This window comes from Trichechus manatus, unplaced genomic scaffold, assembly GCF_000243295.1.
Source record: "Trichechus manatus latirostris isolate Lorelei unplaced genomic scaffold, TriManLat1.0 scaffold00016, whole genome shotgun sequence".
In the NCBI taxonomy this organism is placed as follows: Eukaryota; Metazoa; Chordata; class Mammalia; order Sirenia; family Trichechidae; genus Trichechus; species Trichechus manatus.
The window spans coordinates 24,018,579-24,040,276 of record NW_004443952.1 but is presented as its reverse complement, the minus strand read 5'-3'; the positions used below and the strand labels follow the sequence as shown (position 1 = coordinate 24,040,276).

At 40.5% G+C, this 21,698-nt stretch overlaps 1 protein-coding gene across 1 annotated transcript in view; it reads left to right on the top strand.

Moving 5' to 3' along the window:
- The window catches only part of FRMPD1 (FERM and PDZ domain containing 1), an 81,552-nt gene that overhangs the window by 34,036 nt on the left and 25,818 nt on the right, over positions 1-21,698 (top strand). Inside the window, exons 3-6 of the mRNA XM_004372249.2 lie at positions 9,001-9,158; positions 9,993-10,095; positions 12,457-12,502; positions 20,259-20,366. Of these exons, the coding sequence (XP_004372306.1) occupies positions 9,001-9,158; positions 9,993-10,095; positions 12,457-12,502; positions 20,259-20,366 (415 nt within the window). The remainder of the gene's footprint in view (positions 1-9,000; positions 9,159-9,992; positions 10,096-12,456; positions 12,503-20,258; positions 20,367-21,698) is intronic.

Here is a 21,698-nt window from a genome sequence, read left to right as displayed (position 1 = left end):
ATCATTTTTTTACTCTTACCTTCTTGTTCCTCCATATGAACTTTAGAATAATTTTATTGTATTATTAAAACAAACATAAAATTTACTGCATTCTCTTAGGCTAAATCTTGAAATGTGATTTTCACAGAGCAAGATTTAAAGAAACATAAAACAACTTAATGCAGCTCGGTTCCTTCTTCATCCATTTCATGGTTTTATTCCTCAGGGCTTGAAAAGAACATTTCTTTCACCTTATCTTGAATCTGACTTAATACAGTAGTCCCCCCCTTCCTTATCCGTGGTTTCACTTTCTGAGGTTTCAGTTACCCGAGGTCAACTGCAGTCCGAAATGTTAAATGAGTGCTTAGTGTGATGAAATCTCATGCCTTCCTGCTCCATCATTCACATAACTTTTATTACAGTATACAATCGTCCCTCAGTATCCATGGGGGATTGGTTCCAGGACCCCCGTGGATACCAAAATCCCAGATGCTCAAGTCTCTTATGTAAAATGGCCGAGTATTTACATACAACCTATGCACATCCTCCCATATACTTTAAATCACCTCTAGGTTACTTATAATACCTAATACAGTGTAAATGCTATGTAAATAATGACAGGATGTGAGGTGAACAATGCTTAAACCACAAGTGCTGGAGAAAGACTGAGGATCTGTGAAATGGTGGGAAGCTACATCATTTCATTTGCATGGGTTCAGTGTAGTGCTTGGCATGCGACAAATTCAAATTTTGCTTTTTAGAACTTTCTTTTTTTTTCCAAATATTTTCAATCCAAAGTTGGTTGAATCCACAGATGCAGAATTGTGAATACAGGGGCCCAACTGTATTGTTATAATTAATTGTTCTATTAATATTTATTGTTGTTAATCTCTTACTGTGCCTAATTTATAAATTAAACTTTATCATAGATAAGTATGTATAGGACAACACATAGTATATGTAGGGTTTGGTACTATCTGTGGTTTCAGGCATCCACAGGGGTCTTGGAACGTATCCCCTGCGGATAAGGAGGGGACTACTGTACTAATGAACACATATGTACATGTCTGTGCATAGATACCTGTACATCTTGGTATTAAAAGCCCTTGCTGCTGGTTTTCAGCACTTACCAAATTTACTGTCCATTACAACCACAAATAGTATGTTACTAATTAGAAGGATGACCTCATCTGACCTTTCTAATATTCCTAATGATGTGGGAAGACCCTTTCAGGTACCAGGGTTTTTTCCTTGCTTATTGACCTGTGGGCAGAGGCAAAAACATCCAAGGAGGACGAACTAGAAGGCTCCTAAACTGCGTCTGCAGAATTGCCATTATCTCTTTAAACCCCTTTTTAATGGAATAATTGAATAAATTCTCCTCCTTTCAATGGTAGACCTTCAGCCTAGATAGCACCGTACTCACAATATCTACGTTGAATCGTCCCCTAGAAACTGTCACAACCACAGTAGTAGTCCTATGATTGTGACTGCATGCTAAATTGCTTTCTGATATTTCTGCTTTCTTTTAAGAGACTTTAAATTATAAAATCTAGTTTATATTATACCAGACTTTAGCTTTTAAAATCACTCAAGGTGAACATAATAAGGCATTTAAACATAGGTACAAAATAGTTATCTCTACATCTTGCTGTAACTCAAAGGTGAATTCTTTGTTGTTATAGGATAGAGGCCAAATATATTTTCCAACATGTCAGAGAGCAGATTAAAAAGCCAGAGAATATTTGAAGCTTAATCTATTTCCGTCTGGTATTTTTCTTTTTCAGTGTTATTGATCAGCTCAATATGCACTTATGACCCATAAAATACAGAATTAGTCTATATAAGACTATTTTCACGATAAATTTAACATGTTCTGCTAGTTCTACCTTAGGGTATATCCAGTTATCTGACAGTAATTCTATTAGTGTAACTACAGGTCTTACTCTGTTCCAATGTAAAGTCACAGGAATGACCTTAGATTTATGGCTTGAAACCATTACATAGGCTGAAGGCATAATTTTTGGATTATCAGTAGCTCAGTTTGATATTTATAAGGTGCTTCAAAGGAGGAACTTTTGTTACAAAGATCATTTCCTTCAGCTTACTGTCAAATATTAAACCTTCTCTGAGAGGAGGGGCCATGGTTTGGTCAGGTGCATAGACAATCCCTTTCCAAACAAAAGCTGGGACTTGGCCTTTGGGGAAAATGTCAAGTCCAGAAGCTGGATCAAAGTCATTGACACTGTTCAGGGATTAGTAGTCAACACTGCTGGGCCTCATTTGTTCGCCATTGTTAAGGAATGTGCTCTTCCAAATGCAAAAGTGTCAGATAACAGAAGCCTACCCATTTAAAGAGCATCAAAATGGATTCTGTTTTAACCATGTGGTAAGATTTGTTCATTTCTGTGTTCTCCAAACAGTTATTAAGCCTTACTCTATGCCTAGTGTCAAGTTCAGCATATGAGACAAGAAAGACAAGGTTCTTGCTACACACACTACAGTCTGGAAAGAATAAGAGACTTCACACTGATCCTTACAAATGTAATATATATTTCAAAGAGAGATATATGGGTTTTGTGGATGTGTTTAGCAGAGAGAGAGAGAGAGAGAGATTTCCACCAAAAGTAGAAGAATGAGAAGGGGTCAAGAAGGTAGAATGTATGGTGGGTGTGTTGGGGGAATCTGTACAGAGCGTGTTTGTGTTGGGGGTGGGGAAAGATTCTAGGCAGTGGAACGAGCTTGTGCAAAGGCTAGTGTGTTTGAAGAACTCGAAGGAGCCTTGCTTGGCTGGTACAAAAATAGCAAGAAAATGAATGGCTGGGTCTTGGAGTCTGGAGTGATGAGCAAGGACTGTATTAGGCCATATTAAGGATTTTTAAATTTTATTCTAAAGGCCATTCAGTCAGGGGAGACATGTGAACAGGGTTGGTTTATAAAATCAGTCTGGCTGCTGGATGGAGAATCACTCAAGAGAGACAAGAGTGAAAAGTGTAGAAATCTGTCCACAGGAGATATCTGGCCATGGAGATAGAGAGAAATGGACGTATTTAGAGATCTCTTGGTGTTGTGACTGATAGGGTATTAGGGTTAATGGAGAAAGTCAAGGATAATTCCAGGATTCTGGCTTGAGCAACTGGGCAGAGGATGATACCAGTTACTGAGCTCTGGGACATGGAGAAAATGAGTCCTGATTAGGGTAATAGCCATAAGGGCTGAGCTGTGTATGAAATTCAGCAAACTTAAAATGACAAACATTGAACTGTTAACTTATATTCAGATATCGGACTCATAGTGACCCTATAGGACAGAGTAGAACTGCCCCAAAGGGTTTCCAAGGAGTAGCAGGTGGATTCGAACTGCTGACCTTCTGGTTAACAGCCTGAACTCTTAACCAGTGTGCCACCAGGGCTCCTACTATTTATTAGCGGTTGTTATATGTACATTTTCACCTTTTGCTAATCATATTAGAGGTATTCTTTTGTATCATACTTTATATGTACAGTATTTTGCACATTTATGCATCCAGTAAGCACTGATGCTTCCTGTGAGAAAACTGGAGATGTATAAGATATGATTCCTGCTTCCAGAGAATTTAAAGACTATTAGGGGAAATGATACGTGGAATCAAATGGCTGTCAATGAAGGATGAGCTGCTCTGGGCCGTAACAGAGGGCCAGAGCTCAGAGATGAGAGAACTCACTTTGAGCTGAAGAATCAGAGAAGGCTTTTTGGAAGAGGTTGCATATGAACTGGGCTGTTACTTGACCTCACACTTAACTGCAGGGGCAGCTGTGTGAGCTGAGGCCCAGAGACAAAACTGATGTGGCAGGTGAGATTAGTCTAGAGTAGACTTGGGACGGAGAGTGGGCGGGTGGGTGCTGTCCAGGGCCTAAAGCCCGAGGATGGAGGGCCACAAGGGCAAGATTGAGGAGTTTGGCTTGTACCCTGTGGATGATGGGGAACTGTCGGGGCAGAGTCATTTGAGCTCCCTTTAGGAAGGAGGTTTGAATGTCAGCTTAAAGTATGCTCGGGAGGGGCATTTTCTAAGCTTTGTTTCCATGCATGGCTAAAGTTCACAAGCTTGTGATACTCAATATAGAGTTTTAGCGGGTAATGCTTTGCTGTGCTTGCTTTATCTATTAAAGCAACCAGTGTTTTTTGAGTTCACATTCTGTTCAAGGATTTAACTAGGCACCAAGGACAGAGAGATAAATGGATGTCACCCTTATCTTCTAGGAACTCATAGTCTAATACAAATAAAATTTTATTTTTTCTTTTGGGATCATTACCTTGAGGAATGCTGTTTAAAATGGTAATAGAAGGTCAAAGAGAATGATCAGATTTTAAATTCATATTATAATTTCCCTGATTATCTTCTAGAGAGATTGAATAATCAGTTTATATGGTCAGTGTCTTAGTTATCTAGTGCTGCGATAACAGAAGTACCACAAGTGGGTAGCCTTGACAAATAGAAATTTATTTTCTCACAGTTTAGGAGGCTAGAAGTCCAAATTCACAGCACCAGCTCTAGATGAAGCCTTTTTCTGTCAGCTCTGGAGGAAGGTCCTTGTCTTTTTGAGTTTCCTCTCCTGGGCCATCTTCATGTAGCTTGGCATGTGTCTTTCTCCATCTCTGCTTTCTTAATCAGCTCCTTTTATATTTTGTAAGAGATTGACTCAAGACACACCCTAGGCTAATCCTGCCTCATTAACATAACAAAGACAACTCATTCCCAAATAGGATTATAACCACAGGCACCAAAAAAAAAAAAACCCACTGCCATTGAGTCAATTCTGGCTCATAGCGACCAACCATGTAGGACAGAATAGAACTGTCCCATAGGATTTCCAAGGAGCGGCTGGTGGACTCGAACTGCCGACCTTTTGGTTTGCAGCCATAGCTCTTAACCACTGTGCCACCAGGGCTCCAACATATATTTTTGAGGGATACAGTTCAATCCATGACAGTCAGTCTCAAATCCAAGGGCCCATACATTTTGGGCTTCATCATTTTTATTCATATTTAATGCTATAGTGGACATATAATCGTACTTTGTTGGCCTTTCAGTTGTGTTTTTTAAATAAGATTGTGCATTTTTCATATTATTTACCAACTTCTTCCTTATGAAATCTCGATTCACTTGCTTTGAGCATTGAACATGTGAAATCTGGGTATTTACCTATGTATTTTTGTCCATTCTTAATATATTTGTGATGTAAGCTTTTTTGGGGGGATATTACGTCTCACATACTTTGGACATGTTATCAGGAGGAATCAATCCCTGGAGAAGGACATCATGTTTGGTAAAGTAGAAGGTCAGCAAAAAAGAGGAAGACCCTCAACAAGATGGACACAGTGGTTGCAACAATGGGCTTAAGCACAGCGACGATTGTGAAGTGGTGCAGGACTGGGCAGTGTTTCATTCTGTTGTACATAGGGTCGCTATGAGTTGGAGCCAACTTGACAGCACCTAACAACAACAAATTACTTTTAAAATGTATTTACTTATTTTATAACAGCTTTATTGGGATATATTCACATACCATACACTTTACCCGTTTGAAGTGTATAATTTGGTGGTGTTTTGTAATTCACAGAGTTGTGCAACCATCACCACAGTCAATTTTAGAACATTTTTATCATCCCAGAAAGAAACCCCATACCCATTATTATTTACTCCCTGTCCTCCCTGCCCCCCACATCCCTACATTTAGGTCTGTAATCCATTTTGAGTTAATTTTTATCTATAGGTATGAGGTGTAGGGGTTACAAGCTTTTAACACTTAAATTTTTCCTTGTATTTTCCTACACTGTTATTGTGTTTATATACACATTTTTAAAATTTCACATTCAAACCATCCATCTTATCACTGATGCTATTCTGTATTTCCCCAGTTCTCAGAAATGTATCTCCTCTCCAGAGCTGACATAAAGGGGCTATATTTGTTTCTAGTTTTAACATTTTTCTCTTTTGAGCTTTTTGAAATTTATTACCTTGAATGGTACACAGTATCAGTGTAGTGATTTTTCACCATGTTGAATTATTTCTGGGTCAAAAACCAAAACCAAACCCATTGCTGTCAAGTTGACTCCGACTCATAGTGACCCTACAGGACAGAGGAGAACTGCCTATAGGGTTTCCAAGGCTGTAAATCTTTACGGAAGCAGACTGCCACATCTTTCTCCCACAGCATGGCTCATGGGTTCAAACCAACGACCTTTTGGTTAGGAGTCAAACGCTTAACCACCACGCCACTAGGGCTCCTTCTATTTCTGGGTAGCCAGCTAATGTTTTAAAGGATTTTCTAGAATCTCTATTCAGTTTCATTGGTAGAGACCTCACCATGCAGTTTTGATTATTGCCTCTGTCTGATAGGAGCAGATTAAGATTGTGATCTTTAGAAGAGAGAGAGAGAGCATATGTGCATGTCGTTTACTTTCATTCTTGCAGCAGTGTCTATAGTATATTTTTTTTATTACATTTAATAATCTTTTCATAGCTTAACATTTTAAAACAATCAGGAATGGCTATGGGTTTTATTCAGTGTGGATTTTCACATCTTTCTTTTTCTTCCTTATTGTTATATCTCTCTGCTGACCCTTCTTAGTATTACCCATGTACTTCCTAGAAGACATCCTGTCTCTACTTCTAATCTGTGTGGGTCAGGACATCGTCTGTTCAGACAGAGCTTAAATTGGCTCTAGGTGAGGGCCTGAGGGACTTCTTGATGGAAAATGTGCACGAAGCTTTGTACTTGGACTTGGTCACATGCATTTTGTCTCCATGGAAGCAGTTTTTCATATTTTCCTGATCCTTGTTGAAATTTGAGAACATTATAAATGGCAGAGAGGTGATTTTAAGATAAGTGAGGTCCTCATGCATTATGCAGAGTTCCTGACAGTATTTGGTAAATGAATGAAAATAAATGATAGAGCTTAACTGTGGAGCTCTGAGGGAGCTGTTTCTGCTCCACATTTCTGTTGTTTATAATGACAGTAAACACCTCATCCCATCACTATGTAATCTTCTTCAGAAAAGACCACTGAGTCTTAGAGCGAAAAAATAATTTAAAAACCACAGACAAATAAAAAATAGCTTAGGACTAGCTTGTGGTTTTTGAGCGGTAGGAAATAGAAGTTTCAACTTACCCAGTTGTGTAGATATACAGAGAACATGTTTTTGAAGGTTAATATAGAGGGAGTCTTCAGTATCAGGTTTCATATTAGAATCCTTACAGGCACAAAGTTGAAGAGAAGGAAAATAAGCCATCATAAAAAGGGGAAAAATCACCAAAGAAACAATCCATTTATAAAATCATTGTAGTTAGATGCCATCAAGTCAGCTCCCGACACACAAGGGATTGGACTATTGTGATCCATAGGGTTTTCATTGGTTGATTTTCGGAAGTAGATTGCCAGGCCTTTCTTCTAGTCTGTGTTGGTCTGGAAGCTCCGTTAAAACCTGTTCAGCATCACAGCAATATGCAAGCCTCCACTGACAGACGGGTGGTGGCTGTGCTTGGCTGGGAATCGAACCCCTGTCTCCTGCATGGAAGGCGAGAATTCTACCACTAAACCATCACTGCCTTCCTCTGAAAAACTAGTCATCATCAAATATCCAAACTGAACAATTACTCGTTCCTGTTCATGGTCCTTGCTTTTCCTCATCTGTACCTGTCCTTAAGTACTATGTCCTACCTGGAATGCCTGTATGTTCATTTACTCACTGTAAAAATGGAAGCATGGGGGCATCTGACCTCCTCTAAGTTCTCAAAGCAGAAGGAGAATCAAGATCAACAGCCCAAGGCTGATTCCTATGAGGTGAAGGTCAGACATACCTCCTCTTTCCAACCTTTTTACCAGTTCTAACACCAGCCGTCCTCCCGTAGCACTCTCTACTTCTCTGCTGGGTTTGATAATTTTTTGCAGTGGCCACACAGAACTCACAGAGCATACTCATGATTATGGGGTTTATTAGGGAGTAACAGGTTATAATTCAGGATCAGGAATGACTCAGGATACAGTTCTTTAGCTGTACCAATAAGTGCCTGGAGGTACCCCACTCTACCTGTAAGCCTCCTTCCTGAAGGCTCTCAGCTCTCTTGCTCCATGGGATGGCACACCCACTCTAGCTGCCTTGCTTCGTGGGCTGGGAAGCCCACCTGCGCTGTCTTGCACTGGTCTCCTGGTTCTGCTGCTGTCCTTTCTCTGCCGCTGGATTCTCCTGTGCTTGCCACCACTTCTTGCTGTCTCCGGTGTTACAGTTGTCTCTGCCTCCTGGGTCTAGGAGTTTCTCAGCACAGGAACCCTGACCTGCTCCAATCCCAGCTATTCTTCTTGGTGGTAGTGAGGTCCCATCTTTCCACCTCTGGAATGGCTCATTTTAAGCCTAGCGCCATGGCAAAACTGACCAATCCCCTTGTTAGGGTTCTGTATGCCTTGTTTGCATGGTCCTACTCCCACAAGGGTGCCATGAACCTTGTTTGCATTATTAGCAAGCTATCCAATCCTCTTGGTGGTCCAGAGTACCTTACTTGCATAGTCACACTCAATCATTTGATTCAAGTTACAAGACCATGGCAAGAAAGACCATACAAAAGCGATCCATTGCACCGTATACACTCACTTACTAGCTCACTCACTCAGCAGCAGTTAGTGGATATCTTCTGTGCACCAAGATCTGGACTGTGTAGGTATACCCTAGACATCTCTCAAGGTGGAGCTCAAATGTCACCTCTTCCAGGTAGCAGACACTTCCCTGATTCCTTATCCCCTGCCCTGCAAAGTTAAAACTGGTTTCCCCCTTCTCTGAGTGCTCATGACTTCTCTTTTAGAGCATGGTGCTATGTTCTACTTAGCGTTTTCCCTAGCGGTGCTTGTGTCTTATCCCTCTCAAGAGGATAGTTGGTGTCTGCTCGGCTTTGCATCCTCCCCTTCCAGAATGCCTAAGGCTGACCCTGTTGTGGCCAGTGACTGGAATCCTCCCTCTTTCTTTTTCATACACTCCTTCTCTTCCAGGGCTAAAGTCGCTGCAGCTGATGTGTCCCCCGGGAACCCAACCCAGACTCTCACCTCTGTGAGGCACACAGTAAAGATAGACAAAGATGCCCTCCTCCAGGACTATGGATTTCACATTTCCGAGAGCCTTCCACTCACAGTGGTGGCTGTCACGGCAGGTAGGGGTTGACTGGGAAAGGAGAAAAGAGTTGACTTCTTGTGGGGAAACAGCACTGGTTCTCTGTCCTTTAACAAAATGCAGAAAATGCTACCCCAGTAAGTTAGAAAGGACACACTTAATTCTGACCTAATTCTATTTTGGGCTTTGTACCTTCCTTTGGTGCTGGGAGAGAGGGAGCCCCAAGTGCACCTGCTGCTCTGAAACCCAGACTTCCACTGGCCTCAGCTTGAGCTTTGCCTACCCACAACACCTGGACCAGTCTCTGGGCTAGTGAAAGTATTTGGATCAGCCGGCCCTCCTCTTTGAACCCTGCATGCTTCAAGCTGGGGAGAGTCTCTGGTCAGCTGGTAATAGAAACTATTGATTTGGTTTAACTTGAGTCTTTGTGAAATAGAGGCTGTGCCAGGGTGGAGAGGAGCAGGCTGGGAATGTGTAGTGTTTGTTTTCATACTTCAGCTATGTATTGATGTTAAATCTGAGACTAGTTAAAATCTGTTCATTTCAATTTATGTACACACACAGACCAGAGTTCTTTCGAGATGAATGTGATAGCTTCACTGGCCAGCTCTGTTGATTTAGAGCGTTTCTGCTAGTCTTTCCCAGGACATTCTTTTAACATCCCTTGAAGTTGATGGATGGTGGGTACATTATCCATGATTTATAAACGGGAAAAATGAGATCCACGTGAGCTCAGGGTGGACTAGGGAGTGGGGTGGAGGGTGAGTCAGTGTCCTGGGGACTGGATCAGGCTGTCATTTAGGTGTGCTGCTGTGACACATGGGGTCTGAACCCTCCTGGCGTGAGCAACAATTATTGCTTTTCTGTCCAACAGGAGGCAACGCTCATGGCAAGCTTTTCCCTGGTGACCAGATTCTCCAAATGAACAACGAGCCTGCTGACGACCTATCCTGTGAACGAGCAATTGATATTCTAAGGTACTAAATTGTCTTTTCTCATCCACAGAACTGCACAAATTATCACAGAGCAAAGATGGGCAACAGGAATGGCGTAACTGACCTCTCTGTGATTTTAATAAGCAAGAAAAGCCTCATTTTAGAATTCCAACTCTGTCTATGAAGATGGCTTCTCTGTGGTGACGGCTATTATTTGCTGTCTTTCCCTTCCTACAGGAGAGCTTGGGAAGCATCAGAGTGCTATATGTACTGAACCCCTGCTATGCCTAAAGCACTGTGCTAGGCACTGTGGGGAATATAATGATGAATAATGCGTGTCTTACCTTCTAAAGATTTATAGGGTTGTTGTAATAGATGCCAAAGATTGAATAAACTGATACCATATTTGCCTGCTCTTCTTTAACCCTTTTGATATTGCTTCTTAAATGTTTTTGTAGACGTAGCCTACATTGATATAGCATCTGTCACCTTCTACCTGGTTTCATTGTGATTTGTGTCAATACTTTCTGCTTAGGCCGTGATCTCCTTGAGACGAAGGCCTGGACCCAGAGTTCATCCATGTTTTAACATGTATCAGAATTTCATTCCTTTTAATGGCTAAATAATATTCCATTGTATATGCCACATTTTGTTTATCCATTCATCTATTGGTAAACACCTGGGTTATTTCCACCTTTTGGCTATCGTGAATAATGCTGCAGTGAACAGTGGTGTAGGTAACATTTAACTCCTGACTGTTCACTGAGCACCTACTCTGGGCAAGAAACCCTCTGGGGCAAATGGACTTCACCTCTCAGAAACTTATAGGCTGGTAGTGCAGACACAATTTGTGTATACCCCTCTAAGATTGAGGGCAGACACTGCATCAAGAAAAGCAAAAGAAATGGGCTGTAAAAGCTGAAGATTCCTCCAGCTTAGGGGATAGTATGGTTGACAAAATAGGGAAGGGCCCAGAAGTATTTCAGCTGTACTTTAAATGCCAGGTACAATTTGGCTTCATGTAGATGGAGGTGAAGAGTGATTCAGGCAAAGTGTTAATAAGTAGCAAAGGCAGGAACCGGGAGGAACAGCAGGGTAGGGAGTAGGGGCATTGCTGAGCAGTTCAGTTTCCCCAGACCTGGAGAAAAGTTTTGGGAAATGAGGCCCAGATAGTTGAGGGTCTTGAATGCCAAAACAGCAGGCTCAGATAGTATTCTCCTCCGGGAAGGGTGAGCTATTGAAGGCTGCTGAGCAGGGGCATGACTTGAAGTGTGCTGTGCATCTGTGCCTTCTGCCATATGCCATGTGTGAGAATCCCAGGACTGCTTATATTTTAGCTTGGTTCCCAGTGTCTAAAAGCAGCATGTATTATTATTCATTGCCACTTGTAAAGGGGGGAAGGGGCAAAACAAAATGATACAACAACAATACCAACAAAACCTCTCTAAATCTTCCAAATATCTATAAGGCCAACATGCCCTTTTGATAGCACTTAGATCTTGGTTTATTGTGAATTATCTCAGAAAAGACCTGGTCTTATATAAAATGGAAAAGAGGCAATCCTCAGACACTTAGAAACCTTGGATTGAGTTTATCCACTTGAGAAAATAACACACCGGCAGTAATCAATCGGCCTAAGTGTTCATATTGCAAGAAGTCAAATGAAATTATTTTGCAAACTACTTATCTATGTAGCAATGGCAAAGAAAAAGGAAAATATAAATCTATTTCTTAGTCCTGTCTGCTAATACAAAATGGTTTGGCAATTACTGGTTGATTTGATCACTTTTAGAATCTTAAACATAATATAAGATGAAAAATGTCTAGTATCACAACTGGACTCATTACACTGACTTTGTGCACCCAGAGACCATAAAATGGTTGGCTTTTATCTGGTAAATGTTATCCACAGACATTTATTCTAGATAATGAAGTGTTTAGCCCAAGTTTTCTGAAATAGCAACCTAAATTATTTGTGTTATTTGTATGCTTCTTCTTAAAATGTTTTTTGGATGTTAGCTAGTGATCATGTCAACTAGATGAGTTCTCCATCATATGAGACTAAATTAAGGCCAAGTGCCTTTACTTGGTAGCACAGGTATCAACCAGATGATAGAGATGGGTATCTAAGGATTTCCTCCAGGTAGAAGAAACACTCCTGGGACACCGTAAGCTCCTTTGCAGATTACTGCTTTCCCACATGTCCTTCTCGATTTTGCTGAGCCAGAGAAGTTGAAGTGAAAGAGGCATCTTCGTGATTCTTCTAGTTGTTTTGGCCCCTGATACACACACACACACACACACACACACACACACACACACACGCATGTGCACACACACACACACACACACACCACCCAGAATGACTAAATACTTTTATCTTTCTTTTTCTTTTTTTTTCAGGGAAGCTGAAGATTCTGTTTCAATCACAGTTGTTCGCTGCATGTCGGTAAATGTCTATGTCCTGTATATTAGTTTCACCCTTCTCTGGGCACAAGGCAGAAGGTGACAGCTGCCAGGGAGTGGGCTGCCAGTCATTGTTGCCTGAGGACCTGCTATGCGCAGGCGCTGTGGAGGAAACAGACATGGGTCCAGGCCTCAAGGACTCATAATCCAGCTAAGGAGACGGACCTATGATTATGCAGAGTGGGACAATGAAAAGGGCACCAGACTAGGAGTTTCAAAACAGAGCTGAGTGGTAAGACTTTGGGCAAGTCATTGATGATAATTGCCTGGTCTATCTAACAGGTTTTTATGAGCATCAAATGAGGTGTTGGATGTGAAAGTGTTTTGTAAGTTCTGAGGATCATTGTGGTTCAAAGCATAGAGGATGCATGGGAAGAAAATAGCAATCCTAAACCACCATGGGCCAAGGAACCCTTTATATATTATATAGGAAAAAGTATATAATCAAAGTATAGGAGGAAAAACTACTAAGAAAGAAAAGTTGACAGAAAATTCTCATTGGGAGAGACTTTTGGCCACAAGTAGGCAAAAAAATAAATAAGTGCATAGAGAATTTTAATAATGCATTTAATAATCTGATCTAATTAACCATGTACCAGGCTACCAAGAAAACTCTGTATGTTACCAAAATAAACTGTACAGATCTCATTTTCTGAATGTAATAAAATAGAAATTAGTAACTATCAAAAATTTAACTAAAACCATTCATTCATTTGGAAATAAAAATGTAATCTTCTAAGTAAATATGGAGTCAAATAGAAAAATAAAACTACTGTTGTCTTAGTTATCTAGTGCTGCTATAACAAGAATGCCACAAGTGGATGGCTTTAACAAACAGAAATTTATTCTCTCAAAGTTTAGGAGGCTAGAAGTCCAAATTCAGGGCATCAGCTTCAGGGGAAGGCTTTCTCTTTCTGTCAGTTCTAGGAGAAGGTCCTGGGGGAAGGTCCTGGTCATCTATCTTCCCCTGATCTAGGAGTTTCTCAGCACAGGGACCTCGGGTCCAAAGGACATGCTTCGCTCCCGGCACTTCTTTCTTGGTGGCATGAAATCCTACTCCTCGCTGGAGTCTCCCTTTTGTATCTCAGGAGAGATTGACTCAAGATACAACCTAATCCTGGAGACTGAGTCCTGCCTCATTAACATAACTGCCTCTAATCCTGCCTTATTAACATCATAAAGGTAGGATTTACAACACATAGGATAATCACATCAGATGACAAAATGGTGGACAGCCGCACAATGCTGGAAATCATGGCCTAGCCAAGTTGACACACATTTTTGGGGGACACAATTCATAACATTTTAGACAGTTTGGAAAATAAAGATTAAAACTCTACTTAAAACTTATATGCAGTTGAAGCTATACTCAGAGTAACGTTCATAGCCTTAAGTGTTTTCATTATTTAATAAGGAAGTAGGTCAATTAAATATTCAGTGCAAGAACTTGAAAGAAAAGGATAATAAGACAAACATAAAGCAGAATATGGAAAATAATAAAAATTAAAATCTACATAATGTTTTGGAAAACAGAAAAATTGTAAAAATTGCTAAATAAATCCAAGAGTTGATTTTTAAAAAGAGAAATAAACAATGTTAAAATAGTAAAACCTTAAGGAAAAGAAATATGTGGGGCCTATTTGAAGGAGACTGAAATATTACTAACAGATGTAAAAACATAGTTGAATATGAAAGGAAATTCATGCCATGCTTCTTGATGGGCAGACTAAGTATTATTAATATGTCAGTTATTCTCATATTAATTTATAGGCTGAATTAAACTTCAGACAAAATCCCTATGAGGTTTTTATTTGGATTTTCATGAAATGTATCAGGGTGAGACTTATTAAGAAAATCTTTTTTAAAAAGAGTAATGAAGATGGACTTGCTGTACCAGATTTTAAAATTAATAAAGCTACAATAATTAAAATAGTATGATATTGGTGAAATGTTGAACATATGAATGGAATCAAATAGAAAGTCCAAGAATAGATACAAGAATAAGAATTTAGTATGTGAGAAACGTGGCATCCCAATCAGTGGGAGAAAAGATGATTTCAGGAAACACACTGGGACCTTTCTTTAAATATCTGGAAAAACTAAAATTACCGTTTGGTGTTAAATAATTAATTATAAAATTAAAAAACATACCATAAAAATGTAGACAATACAGTTGGATACCTATCTGATCATATTTGTAGAAAGACTTCCTAAGCATTTAGGAAGCAGGAAGAAGCAGAATGGAACATGGCTGTTTGATTATACAAAAATATAAAATTTCTGTGGTCCAAAAAATTCACAACCCTAAAAAGCAAAGAAATCTCTCCTTATTTGACAAGCATTATCTTTTTATTTATTGGAAGTAAGTGTAGGAAAAAAGGAAAAAACTAATTAGGATTAAGATATTTGCCATAAATATGACAGCCTCAGTGTTTTATATACAAATAAATGGAAGTTTTTCTATTCCAAATAGAGTTTGTCTGAAATAATGTGAGACCAATATAAAACCAGAGAAAGCTAATCAGTATAAATGGTCATGTAAGTGTTAAGACATTCTTTTATTTAGCTGACTGTCATCTCAGCGGAGAACATCTTTATCTTAATTAGGTGGTTTTTTCCTACTCCCAAGAAATGAAAGCAAAAGATAATACTTGCTAAGTAAGGAAAGAGGAAAACAGCATATAGCTATATCCTTTAAGAACATGAAAAGTATATAGAGAGGAAATTATTACATCCCAGAACGCTTCCTGAGATTTCCACAGGGTCCCCCTTCGCCCCCGAAAAAAAACAAACCTGTTACTGTCCAGTCGATTCCGACTCATGGGGACCCCATGTGTTACAGACTAGAACTGCTCTGTAGTGTTCTCTTGGCTGTAATCTTTATGGAAGCCGTGTGTCAGGAAGATCGGAATGTTACTGCTGTGCTCTGGCGATCCCACAGGGGAAGCTGATATTAGCCCAGTTTATGGACATCTGGGCCTCTGAGAAATGCCCTGAATATTGTCTAGTCCACTCCTGGGCCTCTCACCAGAAGCATCCTGAAGCATTTTACAGACATTGCAAAATGATCATATATGTCTTGCTGCAACAAGGAGGTTCCTTTTGACATAAGTGGATTCTTAGAGTCTTCAAATGACTTGAAATTGATTAGGAAGTATAAAATGCAAGGTTGGTATCTTAGTTATCTAGCACAGCTATAACAGAAATACCACAAATATATGGCTTTAACAAGCAGAAATTTATTCTCTCACAGTTTAGGGGGTTAGAAGTCCAAATTCAGAGTGCTGGCTTTAGGGCAAGTGTTTCTGTCAGCTCTGGAGGAAGATCTTTGTCTTCTTTCAATATCTGTAGGCCTGGCTTCCTTAGATATCTACATGTATCTTGGCATCAGTCTTCCCCTGGGTCAAGGAGATTCTCAGCTCAGGGACCCAGAGTCCAAAAAATGTGCTCTGCTCCCAGCTGTTCTTTCTTGTTGGTAGTCAGGTCTCTCGATCTCTGCTCGCTTGTTTAATCTCTTCTATATCTCAAAACAGATTGACTCAAGATACAACCTAATTCTATAGATTATGTCCTGCCTCATTGACATCATAGAAGTTGGGATTTACAACACATAGGATAATTACATCAGATTACAAAATAGCCTAAACCAATTTGACACATATTTTTTGAGGACACAATTCAATCCATAACAGTTGGAATATTAATTACTGCTTTTCTAGGACATAGAATTTTAAGGGAAAGTTTATTTTGGTTTAATGGTGAGGCTCTGTATTATTTAAATTAATTATTTATAATATATTAATTATTTGTAATAATATTAATACTAATACTTAACGTCTTATTTAATTTTCACCACAAAAATCCTCCATGACAGATAGGTTTGTTATACCCCATTTACAGATGAGGGCACCATGGCCTTACACACCCACAGCCTCACATGAAAAATGTAGTGGAGCTGGGATTGTTTTCCAGGTAGTTGGGCTCCAGGATTTACACTCATTAACATTATGCTATTCTACCTCCTTAAACCCTACTGTCTTCATAAAATGACATTGGGTAACCCAGGGTTGGGGAAATACTGTAAAAATGTATGGAAATGTTAAGGAGCACTGGTAGTGCAGTGGTTAAAGCACTCGGCTACTAACTGAAAGGTTGGTGGTTCAGACCCGCCAGCCACTCTGCAGGAGAAAGATGTGCAATCTGCTTCTGTAAAGATTACTGGCTTGGAAACCTTCTGGGGCAGTTCTGCTCTGTCGTACAAGGTTGCTATGAGTTGGAATTGACTCAGTGGCATACCACAACAGCAATAGAAATGTTCTTCGATTTGTCCCTTTCAGTGCCCTTCTAAGCGTTAACTTAGTTCAGCAAAAACATGCACAGAGAGTTTTTATCAGCTCAGGTCTGCTGCTCTCTGATGAACTAAGTTAGAACCCATGGAGATCTTAGAAGCCCTAGAATAACAGGTAACTAATATCTCCTTAAACTGCCTCTCAAATACTAGGTGGCTCAAGTGGATTTATACAGTTTGATTATGATATGTTTTAGATGTCAGGATACATGGTAGCAGAACTGACATTCAGGTCTAAAAGTGTAAGAACCAGAGTGGGGCCTGTGTGTTGGAATTTCCATGACAGAGCTCATTCTTTCTCAAAGCAGCCAGTTTCATGATCTGGTGGTATTAAATGTAAGAGAGACTTTTCTTGCCTGTGACTCCCACCAAGTAATCCTAGTTCAAAACAAGTCTACCTTGTATGTAACAGCTCTTCAGAGATTTCGGAGTGTGGACTTCTCTTCTCTAGGCCAAACAATTGTTCCATCAACTTTTCCTCATAAGATGTATTTTCCTGAGTTCTCACTTCTCTGATAGCTTTCTGAACAGATTCCAATTTCTTGATGACCCTCCCAAATGATGGCACTCAGAAATGAGCACAGTTCATCTAGACAACCAGTGCCAAGTACCACTGGGCAGGTAGGAGGGTGCACTTCCAGCATGCACCAAGAGTGCTAAGGAAGCCCAAGACTGGGTTAACATTCTGGCAGGGCCTATGACACTGTTGGCTTAGATTAAACTTGTGGTTGAGTGAAAACTGAGCTGGTTTTCAAATGAATAGCTTCCAAGCCAGGTTTCCCCAGTCCAGTGCTTATAGAATTGATTTTTTGATCCTCAGTGCCATACTTCACATTAATCCCTGTCAAATTGTGTTACTTTGGCCCAGTGTTCTTGCATGCTGAGATTTTACAGTCAGGGAATTGTGGGGCTGAAAACCACGTTTGTATAGTTATCAGCTGTAGTTATTCTCCCTGTCAGGGAACCACCTCTTCCCAAGTCTGCCCCACTTCCTTGCCTTCTTGCCACTCTCAGCCTCCTCCAGTTGATTTTCTTTAGCATGATCCATCTTTGGGCCTAACTCCTGCAGAATTGCTCTACCTGATGTGAGAGACAACAGCTCCTGCCTCCTGCATTCTTTTTCTTTCTGCCTCTCTTCTCTGTCCTGTCATGATTTCTCATTCTTTTGAGTCTTTTGGGTGGTGATGGTTGTACCAGTTGCTTTGGCGCCTCACTTCATTCTGTTCCTTTCAGCTCTTGACAGCCCCGCCAAGTTACACCTTTTTATGTTTGTTCTGGTGATTTCCTGGCCTCTGACAAGGTCCGCAAGTTTCCTGTGCACACCTCTTTTAGAGTCTCAGTTCCTTGATCTTTTCTCTCAAATTTCTGCTGCCTGAGATCTGATGACACTTTGCAGCTCTGTGTCATTCACGGATTTGGTAAGTTCACTTTCTCTGACTTCACTCAAGCCATTGCTAAACATCATTGAAGAGGACTGAGAGAAAGGAAGCCAACTTTGCTTAATTAGAATTCAATAATGTTTTAAGCATAGGTCATCTAGTTTTGAATCCACCTAATGGCTCTGCATCTTGCCTTTTCCACAGAAGTATTGTAAGAGACCTTATGAAATGCTTTGCAAGAACGAAAGAATACTACTGTATCCACAGGACTACCAGTCTGGAATCCTGTCTTCAAAAGAAAAATGAACTTGGTTGGCTCTGACTTGTTCTTAAATCCATATTGGCTGTTAGTAAGCATTATCTTCTTGTCTAAAATCTTTCTGACCATCTCTTGTCTTGGATTTTGCCAAGAATTTACAACAAGCTTACGGATATGTGTTTTCCTGAATCCTCCTTTTCAATTTACTGGGAAAATTGATACTTGACCATCTTTGTTGTTGTGGTGGTGGTGGTGATGTGCCGTCAAATTGGTTCTGACTCATAGTGACCCTATAGGACAGTATAGAACTGCCCCATATGGTTTCCAAGGAGCGGCTGGTGGATTCAAACTGCCAACCTTTTGGTTAGCAGCCTGAGCTCTTAACCACTTTGCCACCACAGCTCCTGACCATCTTTAGTCTCCTAATATTTCTTCCATTCTCTGTTTTGTGGGTGATGTCAACTGTCACATATCACAGGTCCACCAGCCCCCTAGATCCAGCTGGTGTAGGAATCTTGAAGTCATTCATATCTGTCTGATAGTCTCATCACTAATTTTATAACCTTCCTTCCCTTGTTGCTTCTACCCTTTCTGGTTGGAAAACCATTCTACTTGAAGAAGAAAGCAAAATGAAGGTTGAGAAATTTCTCCAGTTGGAGGATTACCACATAGATGTACCTCTTCTCTGGGAATATTGCTATTCCCTCTTCCCCTTTTACTAAATATCCTTTTTTTTTTTTTTTTTTTATATTTGAGCTCTTGAATCATAGTTAGGAGTCTGAGCTACCTATAAGATCACGTTTATCTTCTTGCATTAAAATTTCATAGTCACTTGTTCATTTCATGTACTTCATGGTATTAGCCTGTCAGCATTCAAGTCTATAAGTGTTGTTTCCATCAGTTATGTATTTCTTCCTTTGGTTACACAGAACATATAGCTCAGAGCTCCATCTCAGAACTCTTACACATGTAAACATTCTAAAGGCTGGCCTAAAAGACTGTCCAGATCAAGAGAACGTGGGATGCTAGTCTGGGAAACATTATATCAGGATTTCATCCAGGAAAATCATGTCCTTTTGGTCTAGATCATGCAAGATGCTGTTTGATGCATTTATCAAGTGTCACAACTTGGCCCAGTACCATATACTTGTATCAGCTTATGATGATTCTTCTTACCTCTGGGGAAAGAGGGTGCCACCCAGAAGACTAGAAGAGCAAAGAGGAGCCAAGGATAAATCACAGGGGTCAGAGCTTTAAGGATCCTGTAGGTATTCTTGTCTAACTCCCACATTGTACAGATAGGAAGACTGAAGCCTAGAGAAGAAGGGCAATGACTTGGCCAAAGTGTGTCACATGGAGTTTTTATACAAACAGAGACACACCCACACAAACTTTGTTTTGCTTCCATAAGAATCTGTGTTTGAGGTAGTTAATACAGCTGTTGAGTGGCAGAACTTGGGTTGGAATTCAGGTCTTTTTGTTTGCAGGCAAGTTCTCTTTATCTTCTTCATCATAGCACAACCATTTTGCCACCATACTGAATCTTCAACTGTTCTCAGGCGCATAAGAACATTGTGTGGGCTGGGATCCCTAGATTTTATGAAAAGAGATCTTTTATGGGGCGTTGTCCTCTCCTGTTGGTTTTAATTGAATCTGCAACAGCTATCAGAGTTTTTGTTTTTAAGAAATGAGAAGGCAGACGAGCCTCTATGAAAGTATTGTTCTACAATGTATTATGTTTACTGTTTTGCAGGGAGTCCCCAAGTCATCCTTCCTGACTGAGGAAAAGAGAGCCAGGCTGAAGACCAACCCTGTGAAGGTGCACTTTGCTGAGGAAGTGCTCATCAGTGGACACAGTCAGGTCCGTCACTAGTCAGGGGATTGAAGTACTCTTCGTGACTGACGCTGGGGGAGCTGCCTCCTGGCACATAACTCCCTGAGACTCTGGAGTCCGGCAGCACAGGAAAGGACACAGAGGGAGCATGGTGACATTTGCCAGAGACTTTGTGCACCTCTCAGTAAGACGTGTGCAGACCATGGACAGGGAGAGGTGGGTGGGGTCTCTGGTCTCTGGTGGTGGCCAGGGAAAGAAGCACTGGGTGTGGTTCTCTATTACTCTGTGAATCCGTTCTCCTACCTATGAAATTTTGACAGACTCTAATTGGTAATTTGTCGTTATGCATCTTTGAGCTTAGCATTTGGGCTGTTGTTTTTTTCTGAAGTTCATATATTAGTAAAGGTATTGGGGAATTGTTTTTTTTAAAGAGACCATCATCTATTGAACCTCTGTTATGTGTACCTAAACTTTATGTGTACATAATCCTTAGTCATTATAATAGCGCTGCAAGGTTGGTATCTTAACAGACGAGGAAGCAGAGGCTGAGAAAGGTTAATAAAATTAACCTCTATGATCACATAGCAAGAAAGTACAGGAGCCCAGGTCTGTGTGACTTCAGTTGCAGAGACAGTGAAACCAGTAGGACTTAATCATTGTGCCCTACCTATTCATATCTTCAGATGTTTACAAGATGATAAAATTGGTTGTAAAACTTTCCACCTTGAAACAGAATGAGACCTCTGCAGGAATACACAGTCACCCTTGAAGAAACTGGGATAGTAAACCAACATTTAAAATATGTTTACTCTTGCTAATAGTTAAAGAAATACAAAGGAAAATACTAAGAACTGTGACTTTACACTTATTAAATGAGCACAAATAAAAAAATGTGAGCCCTGATGCTGAGGAAGTGGCCACATTCATGCATTAACTGGTGGCTTTGTGAATCGGTTTAATCTTTTTGGGGAGGGTATGATGTCTAGACTGCTCTAGCGAATTCTGTCAACTATGTCAATTGTGAAAATCAGTCCAGGGAGACTAAGATCATCCACTTCTGACACCAAATTGTGTGGTAGATAACAAATTCCACTCCACACACCAGATGTGTCCTGTGGAAATCTTAGCTTCCCTTCTCTGTTTAGTTCAGACCCCAGTTGCTCATGCAGCCCTTCTCTCTCTCATCCCTAGCCACCCAAGGCTAGGTCAGCAGGTACCAGCTGCAAGCTTGGGAGCCCCTAGGACTCTGTCCACTTCTGACCACCCGGCCCCTTTTCTTTCTCATCCCTATCCATCAGTGGGTACCAGCTGCAAGCTTGGGAGCCCATAAGACTCTGTCCACTTCTGACCAGCCGGCCC